At 49.3% G+C, this 9471-nt stretch overlaps 1 protein-coding gene across 1 annotated transcript; it reads right to left on the bottom strand.

Moving 5' to 3' along the window:
* Positions 1–284: 284 nt before the first annotated feature.
* On the bottom strand, positions 285–8947 carry PRDM13 (PR/SET domain 13). Its single transcript, XM_035294669.3, has 4 exons — positions 8742–8947; positions 7017–7148; positions 6584–6704; positions 285–2901 (listed from the first exon to the last, which is right to left on the bottom strand). The coding sequence occupies exons 1-4, from the start codon at positions 8883–8885 to the stop codon at positions 1175–1177; spliced, it is 2124 nt and encodes a 707-aa protein (XP_035150560.2). The 5' UTR covers positions 8886–8947; the 3' UTR covers positions 285–1174.
* Between the last annotated feature and the right edge of the window lie 524 nt (positions 8948–9471).

The following is a 9471-nucleotide window of genomic DNA, read 5'->3' as shown; positions in this document are numbered from 1 at the left end:
TTTTGCTTCCCAAGGAAAGTTCGGTCAAAAGGGAACACAAAAAATAGTGATTCTACAGTTCCATAATTTTTTTGACAATATGTGAGGTTTTTCTTCTTGAAGGTCATGAGCTTCTTTCAGTAAACATGAAAACACTTAGCATGATTAACAATGGTTTTAGAAAACAATTGTTTTGCCTGCTGATTGGAAGCCTGTGAAATGCACGTATTGAAAAATGGCATATTTCCGTGTTATAATACAACACTGCTTGACATTATTTTATGAATAATCAAAGCATTCAAGTCTCCAGTTATTTATTTATTATGGAGTCTCCTCGGAAATTGTTTTTAAACTAAACTACTTCTTTAAAATATCTGTTGAAATCACTAAGTGAACAAACCGTCATTTGTATCTTTATTTTTCTTAAAGACTGCACAATTTGGAGCCAAAACCAAAATACTATATCCACTGTACAGAGTCATTATAAAACAACACACACCACATTTGTATTCTACCAAATAGAATATTTTCTTTAAAATTATATATTGCGTGCTCTTAGATTCATGCTTTAGATATTTTACATTTTTCATTATTCTCTCATAAATAATTGCAACTTGACCAATTTGTACACCTGCTACCACTATATATTCAATGGGGCAAGGCATAGTCTTTGACATGAGAATAGATAAAATGGAAGCCAGTGTTTGAATGTCACATCTACCCAATTGTGACTAGTGTTTTGCCTATGCAATGAAATGCTAATGTAAAATACACACAAAACGTCGTTTCAAAAGGCACAATTTCCTCCACAGAAAAGTACAGCTTAAAAATACGTGGCAATTAAAATCTGCACCCTCGAGGGCGCTGTGATGTTCACATTGATGTGGTCCTGACCACCAAGCGCAGACCGCCTGGCGATTCAGGGTGAGCCTATCCCAGAAGTCTAGCGGCCCGGGGTGAGGAGGTACTGGTCGCCCGCAAGCTGTCCAAGTGGACGGATTTACCCCACCTCTGAACTGTTGCTCTGAGTTTCAGCACCAGACCTGGGACCTCTCACGGTTCCAAATCTGGCTCCCTCTCAAAAATAAAAAAGGTTTTGTCCATTGGGTCCCTCTTCCCACCACCAGGAGTTCTTTTCTGAAAATAGACCCTCCACTCCGCTCGGCCCTCGCGCGCCCCTGCCCGGGAAGACTCGTTACAAGTCGCGCTCCCCGCCGCCCCCAGCCTCGGGGTCGCTCTGGTCGTCTGTGTAGCAGACATCCACGTCACTGTCGTCGCTCTTGGGATCCCCAGGCTCTGGGGGATAGCCGGGCTCGGGACCCGGGCCGTCGCCCGCCTTGGCGAGCAGACTCTGGCCGGGGTGGCGGGACTTGACGTGTCGCTCAAGGTCCCGGCGGCGCACAAGTACCTTGCCGCAGAACTCGCAGCGGTAGGGCGTGTTGCCCTCGGCGTGCAGCCGGATGTGCTTGTTGAGATTGCTGGGGTCGCCGAAGGGCCGCAGACAGACTTTGCACTTTAGTGGCTTGTAGCCCGTGTGTGTCCGCATGTGGATCTTGAGCCCGTACTTGCGCGAGTACAGCTTGCCGCAGTAGAGGCACAGGTGGCCGGTCTTGGGCTTGCCTGCGCCGCTGCCTCCGCTGCCGCTGCCCCCAGTGCCGCCCGCCGCCACGACGGCCGGTGGCAGCGTCCCCGAGTCCAGGCGTCCGCGACCCTTCCCCGCTGCCATCTCGGACAGCTGCTGATTGTGCATGGCGATCTCTCGGTCGATGCTAGCCAGGGATCCCAGCTCGGCGGGGCTTAGGGCGGCCGCTGTGGGCCCACTGAAGTAGGAGATGGACTCGGGATACTTCAGCAGTCCGCCGAAGTGCAATTTGAGCGGGTAATAAGCGGTGGTGGCCGGTGAGCCGTACAGCAGCTCCCCGTTGTAGACTGTAAAGGCCGGCATGACAGCAGGCAGGTGGCTGCACTCACCACTGGGATAGGCCTTGAGCCCGCCAGTGTCGAGGGGCGGCAGCGCGCAGCGCTCGAAGGGCAGCCCGGGCGCAGGGGGCAGCTGCTGGTATCGCGCTCCTGGCAGCGCGGAGGCGGCGGGCGGGGCACGCTCCACGTGCTTGAAAGCGGACGCCTCTTCCGGGTGGAGCGAGAGCAGAGGGAAGCCGCGCAGGGTCCCAGAGCATGGCAGGCCGGGCGGCGGCGGCGGCGGCGGGTCCCCCGCGAGTAGGCACTTGGGATGGTGGTGGTGGTGCGCGTGGTGGTGAAGGTGGTGGCCGGCGCCGCCCCCCGCCGAGTTCTCCCCGTTCCCAAGGCGCCCGCCTGCCCGGCCCCCGCCCAGCAGCCTGCCCAAGGCAAGGCCGGTCCCCGGCTTGCTGCCGCTCTCCTCCCGGTAGGGGTCGCCGTGAGTGGCCGCCGACGCCCTCGCTAAGCCCGCGGGCTTGAAAGCAGAGCGCACCCCGGGGTAGAAGGCCAGGCTGCCGACCCCAGCCGAGGAGCCGCCCACGATGCCGAGGAAGTGGCCTTGTCCTCGGGCGGCCCCGCTCATGTCCAGGGCACGGTCCAGCTGCTCCTTGCCTTTCTTGGGCTGCCCCCACTTGCCTGGGGTCGGCGAGGTGGCCGAGGGCGCGGAAGAGGCCTCGCGCTTGATGACCTCCCGCGCCCCGCAGGCCTGAGCTGGTGGCGGGCCCTGGGGGTGGGATCGCAAAGTTCCTGCCTGGGAAGGCGCGGGGAAATCGGGCGCGGAGGGTTTCGGGGAGAGGCGGAGGCCATCAGCCGCCGGGACAGCGCCTTGGCGAGCCGCTTGTTCGTGGTGCAGGAAGGCGCCGCCCCCGCCGCTGCTGAACACACAGTGAAAACGCAGGTGTGCCTTAAGGCTGTTGGGGTATCTAAACGTCCTCCAGCAGTACCAGCAGATGTAGCGCTCCTCCCCTGGGTAAGAAAGAATGTAAAAACGACCCGGTGAGAGGCGAACCAGCGAGACAGAAAGAGGCAAAACCCAAGTTTGACCAGCGGTATGGGGAGAGAGCGAAATGTAAGTTCGGTAGCCCCATTGTATCGAGGACCCCGAAAAGCCCCAAATTGCCAACTCTTATCACTGTCTCCATCCTCTGGAACTACTCAGAGGCCAAGAAAGGTGACCAGGGCCTTTCCAACGAAGACTTCCTCCGGGCCATCCAAGCGAAATCTTCGTTGGAAGGGCAGCACTCAGGCAGGCTGGCCGGATAAGAGCAAAGAGCAGCTGTTGCTTTAAATCAAGTGTTGAGGCTGTGCGGTGCCTGGGCCCATCTGTTAGCATTTGCAGAATAGGTGGCGTATGTCAAGGAGTTTGGATAAACTGAACAAAGACCAATCTAATGGTCGTGAGCGCCTCATTACCAGGCGAGACAATATCCTGTATGTATAGGCCATATGTAATCATTCCTTTTCATAGAACAATGTCTTTTGTGTCCCCTACCCACCCATTTCACCCCCTTCCAGCCTTAAACACTTCGCCTGAGGTTTTCCTGGAGCGTGACCAACTGAATGTCCGCATAGGGACTATGACTTGCCATTCTTCAGAATTATTGTTATCTTTATTTCCTCTTTAACCCCATTTAATTTGCTGGGAGAAAAGAAAAAAATCTTATGCCCTGATTCTCTAAAAGGATGATGATAATCTAAGAAGGATGATGTTGCATTGTCTTGTCTTGGCTGCCATTTGGTAATTGACTAGTAGATAGCTGCACAAATCCAAGCTTAGTAAAGTCTTTGGAGAAAATATGTTAGTTTTTTTATATGAATATATATAAATTATATAGATCGATAAATAGATATAGATACTTCGCTTTTAATAATTCTGTACCAGGCACTATATATTTGGTGTCAAATCTTTTTTTGTGTGTTTAGTAGTATTAGCGTTAGTTTTTTAATTTTGTCAGAGTTTGCGAACACAATCAAGAGACACATATATGAGACATTCTGATCACATGCTGAAGTTAATTTCCACTTAAAAGAGTCGCTGCAATTATCTTGCAGTTGGGATTCTTTTAAAATATGGTTGATTGATAATACTGAAGGGAAAGATGTCTGTGAGAAAGAAATTAGTTGAACCGCAAGGAATTATCCAAAATATACATCACTCTCATAAAATTTAACAGGAAAGTTAAATTCTCCCTTCACATATACAAGCAGCTCAACTTTCTGAAATATTAATATAGAAATAACAATAGGGAAAAATTCCAGATCTTCTTCCTTTTATGTATATTAACTTCTCGGTTTACATAACACAAGCAGCCCCCCACCCCCACCCTGTAATACCTGTGAAAACTCAAGTGATAAGCACTCTATTCCAACTGAGTCCAAGGAGAGCAGAAAGAAAAGTGGTGAGAGGTGTATGTGCCTATGAGACACTATCCTAATTGTTTATAGAAGACTTAGATAAAACCATTTCAATGTTCTGTTACTTTATACTGAACATTCATGTAAAATAAATCTTGAAAAAAAAAGAGAATAGAACTCCTGGGTTCTCTTGGTGGGTATGTTGTCTTAAATAACCTTCCTTCCAAGTTCAGAGCCTTTCTTTTTCTCATTTACCTCTTTTGAAAGAGGGAGTTTCCAGAGTCTGCCGCAGAATGACTCAGCTCAATGCAAAGCCACATAAGCTTTTTTCTTAAAATGAAGGGGCAAGATTTTCCTCCATCTTAGTATGAATTTGAAACCCACTGAAGTTAGCTAGTATTGGGAGCATAGCATCCATCCCTAATCATTTCTATCTCTTTCCAAGCTTTAAGCAACATATGTTTAATATATAGTTTTTCAGTTATCCTAACCAACTGACATGTTCTCCAGACTCAGATTCAAATCATGCCAAGAGTATGAAACACATTTCACAAGTGACTGCCTCCTTTTCATGTAACTCTAAGGTGGTCAAGAGTTCAAACTTCTCCAAGCTGAGGAAGTTGGGGTTCAAAGTCACCCATGCCTTTTCACCTCCAGAAAAAAAAAATGGTGTTTATTTTGACATCTGTTACCATATAATGTTTATAAGCTCAATTGGCTGAAAGGAAAACACAAGGACCACTATTCCAGTTGCTTTTGTACTATTTGGGAGTAACTAAGAAAGTGTATTCTGTGCAGAAATGACTGGCTCCTAAAGGTGAGTGGCCCTCCAAATTTTATAGTGGCAGATTTGAGAGTTCTCCACTATGCGGCTTTTATTATACTTCTTTTTTTACTGGAAGAAGTTGACAAGAGAATTTATATAATGTGATGTAAGAAACAAACTAGGATAATTTGAATGCTGTACATACAGAATGAACAGAATTAACTTACCGAAGGTGGTGATATGTTAAAGTGACTCTTAGTTTTGAATAAACTTCATTGTCTTATTCATAAAGTGTTTCCTAATTCACATATTTGTATTTCTCTAAACCTATTTCTAAAGGGATGTGACTGAGCAGACAATTCAGGAAAAGAGCATGTTAAAATAATTCACAGCATTCTTTTTTTATGTTAAATAATAAATGTGTCTTTAGGAGAAATTACAGACAATTGGCAAGGAAAAAAAGCCATGGAAGCTTTATGTATGGAAATGAAGTCTCCAAGACCTTAACTATTCTAGCACCTCCAAGACTTCTTTCCACAGGAAGTGTTCTTGTGTTCAAGGGAAGGTCTAAAAATGTTTTTCTGTTTAGTTACTGCACCTTAATTTGCATAAATCCGCTCTTGGCTTTGGAAGGAATCAAATAAATCTGAGAAGAAACTGGGATACATCCCAGATTCAAGTTAAGTAGGCAGGGGGAAATGAACAAATACCACTTAAATGGAAGGGTCTCAGTACCTGCCAACTGACCAGCTGTAAGTACCGTAATACTTCTAAAATGCTGTAGAAATGCATTGCTCTCCTGGAAAGCCAGTGGAGAAGAAATGTCCTTGCACTTTGTAAAAGCATTCCAGGTTTGAGTATACTCTGTGGAGCTCATCATGTAATTACCGTAACAACAGCTTAAGGCTCCTTTTTTTTTTTTTTTTTTTTTTTTTTTTTGAGACAGAGTCTCACTTGTCATCCAGGCTGGCATGCAGTGTTAACATTACAACTCACTGGAGCCTCGACCTCCTGGGCTCAAGTGATCCTCTTGCCTCAGCCTCCTGAGTAGCTAAGACTGTAGGCATGCACCACTACACCTGGCTAAGTATTTTTTTGTTGTAGAGACAGAGGACTCACTGTGTTGCCTAGGCTGGTCTTGAACTCCTAGCCTCAAATGATCCTCCTACCTTGGCCTCCCAAAGTGCTGGAATTACAAGAGTGAGCAGCTACCACGCCTAATTTTTTCATTTTTAATTGAGTAAATAATTGTCTCTTTGAATATGCAACAGAAAAAGGATGGCCCCATTAAGTTCATAAAGCCTACTTTTTCCCCTGCCTTTGTGAGCCAGATTACTGCTATCATCGTTACCATTTATGGTTGATTTTAAGGAGGTAGTGGCGACCTCTCCTCTTTGCCTTGAAATACAAGGAACCTGAATTCTGTTTTACATAGGTCGAGGTAAAGGCCCTTCAAGTCTAGGGACTCGCTTCAAGACAGGAGGAGGAGGGCTGGACTTTCCCCATCCAAGCTTTCAGTGTGGGTACCTTTCTCATCATGAGTCGGAGTTGCTGTCGTGGGGATGTCGAACCACTGAGCCAAGGAGTTAGAATACCACACTGTCAGCTCCTCCCCTGGCTGGACGTCTCGCAATGCTCGGTAGAAGATCTGGGATGCAAGGAATAGGACAGTTCTCTGTCATTTCCTGGGTAATCGGTCAAAAAGCAACTGAGAAGAAAGGTTCGAATCCCAACTCTGATGCTGTGTGACCCTGGAGAAGCTACTGGAGCTCTCTGAACTTCACTTCCCTCATCCTTCAACGGAAAAACAATAATATCTACCTTATAGGGTTGTCAAGACTTTTAAATGAGACATCTGGCTAAAGCACTTTGCTATTACTATTGTTGGCCACCGCAGAGACAATTAGGTAGATTGAATTGGCGGTGGGGTGTGGGGGGTGTGGGGAGAAGCCCGCAGTACCTGTCCTCCGGGTAAGTCTGCAATAGCTTCCAGAGTCTGTTCCTGGGAGTTTCTGGCTGCCCGGATTAACCCTATCCACTCCAGAGGGGAGCCCCCCGATTCGTCCACCAGCTCCCCTCTCACCATGCGCACCTGCAACACAAGCAGTGGTCGTTCTCTCCCGAACCTTGGCCAGGCCCACAACCCAGACGGAAAGTTTATCCTCTACCCCCACCCAACACAGCAAAGTGATTGGTTTTGGTTTAGCCAGACCACTATGGGTTACTGGGAGGAGAATTCCTTAGGACCTTGCTTGGGGAAGGGAGAAGAGTGAAGTCTACCTATGCTAACAGTACCCCCACTTTCCTGCACCCCACCTTGGCAACACGGGGAGTTGGGAGGGGTGTTCAGAACATCCTCCCTGCCTGCTTAGGCACCTCTGGTACCAAGTTGTCCCCCACACCCTACCCCAGCTCTCTCACTTGCAGTTCTGAGAGAAGCCCTAACACACCAGGGCAGAGACGTTTCTAAATAGGGCGCAGAGCGTCCCCCTCGACAAACAAACAAGCAAAAAAAAAAAATTTATCTCATGCCTCCTTTATGCTGGGTGCATCCCACCTAGGTGCGTGTGAGCCCTGCAGCAAAAGTCTCAGAATAAAGCGCAAGCAGTGGAAAAGCTTGGCCGCAGCTGGCAGGCCATTTAAAAGCAATTAAAACGCGTTTAAAGAAGAATGCGCGGTGGGCATCAAGCCCTGCTTTAGACTGTGGTGGGTAGCATGATTGCAGGAGGAGCGAGGTGCAAGTCCCGCTGGCTGGACACCGGAGCTATTTCTTACTAGAAAGCTCCAAGCAAAGCAAGCTAAAGCCGAGGAAGTCAAGGTCCTCCCTTCTGCCCCAGCTTCTGTCTTCATTTCCTGGTCGTTGTTTGCCGACCTTTGGCTGCTGGGACCACCCCTCCCCCCAAAGCTGGCGGGTGCCTTTAAGTCTGTCCTGTCAGGGGTCGCGACGGTGTTGAGGGTTGGGGAGTCAAAGCTGGTGGTATGGCCCTGGAGCCTCCCGGCTGGGACTTTGGACTCTCAGAGCCCCGCTGCAAGCGCTCTGACCCTGTGCCCGGCGCGGACGACCACCCTTCGCCCTCTGAGCCCGCGTCAGAGCCAGCACCTTGCTCATCCTCTCTCCATATGCCCCAAACCCACAAGCCGACATCAGCAAGGGAAAAAAAAAATATCTGGGGAGGTTCTAGCAACTGAGAGCCTCCCAAAGATTCTTTTTTCCGGGGAAAAAAAAAAACGGATTAAATTATTCTAAAGTGAAATTAGGCCTCAAATTAACATATTGAAAGGCAGAAGGGAAGAAAGGTTCTCGATGCTCTGCGCCCACAGAAAGAGGGTCGTTTTGCAGAGAGCTGCGGACAGGATGTGGTGGGGTAGGCTTCCAATCTGACTGAGGAGACCCGAGAGCGCAGGGGTAAACGCAAGCTGCGAATGGTCCCAGCACCTACAGCGTTCAGTGCACCCCACCCAGGGCTGTCCCTTCTCTGCCATATTCTCTCCTCTCAGTCCGACCCCTTACAGCTCTCACAGTTAAAGAGACTACTTGCTCAGAATAATAGGAGTCCCCTTCCACCCGGCAGAATTAGCAGGTAACGACTCAATCACTCTCTTTCTCCATTTCCTCTCTCTGCCCCTTTCCAGGGTCAGGGGACTGAGGCGAACCGCGGAGGGCAGAGGTCTGAATGGCCAATACCTTTTTCTTGGGCCCGGGCTCCCTGCGGTCTGACAGGTACTTGCCCAGCTTGAAGGTACCAGGCACCGGTCCGAGGCGCAAGCCGGCTGGGATGCAGCAGTCAGCACTCACGCTGGTGGCTGGAGCTCGGGCGGTTGCGTGCATTGTTGCCGCCGCCGCCGCCAGGCAGGCGCTCGGGTGCGCCAGGTCCTCAGAAGGGCGCGAGTGACAGAGCTGGAGCTGCGCGCTAGCCAGGGAGCCGCGCCCCGACGTGCGTCCTCCGCCCGCGGAGTGACGCGGACGGGCATGCACTGCGCCTTTTCAATCGGGGCGGGAGCCTTTTGGCACCGCTAGCGCAAGGGCGCGGAGTTTGGTGAGAGAGTTGCGCTGCGAAGCAGCTGCAGAGTCCCACCCGAGAGGGTCACATGGAGTGGTTCCCTCAGCCCCCTGCATAATCGAGGCCTCTGAATGGCTAGCACACAATGGTCCAGGCGACCTTCCCATTCCTAAAAATCCAATTTGTCAAGGGCGAAGAAAAGGCACTGGTGAATCAAAGGTCCGGCGGGACCATTAATCCTCAGCATGGGGTATTGTCCTGGAGACAGTTACGATATTTTAAGTGACAAATCCACTGTATAATTTCTCCATAAATTTTACTTCCTTTTATTGTTCCCCGACAAACCAGTTTTGGGAAATAAGTGACTACTTTAAGTCTACTTGGCTGATTCCTTTGAGCCTTGGTCTACTTCAA

Source organism: Callithrix jacchus, chromosome 4 (genome assembly GCF_049354715.1).
Source record: "Callithrix jacchus isolate 240 chromosome 4, calJac240_pri, whole genome shotgun sequence".
NCBI lineage: Eukaryota > Metazoa > Chordata > Mammalia > Primates > Cebidae > Callithrix > Callithrix jacchus.
Note: the sequence above shows the minus strand (reverse complement) of the source record. Positions and strands in the feature narration are given on the sequence as shown.

Coding starts and splice junctions, on each gene's coding strand:
- PRDM13 (XM_035294669.3), bottom strand. CDS start 8,885: ATGCACGCAACCGCCCGAGCTCCAGCCACCAGCGTGAGTGCTGACTGC. Junction 7,149..8,741: donor AGCCCGGGCCCAAGAAAAAG/GTATTGGCCATT, acceptor CTTGTGTTGCAG/GTGCGCATGGTGAGAGGGGA. Junction 2,902..6,583: donor TCCGACTCATGATGAGAAAG/GTACCCACACTG, acceptor TTTCTTACCCAG/GGGAGGAGCGCTACATCTGC.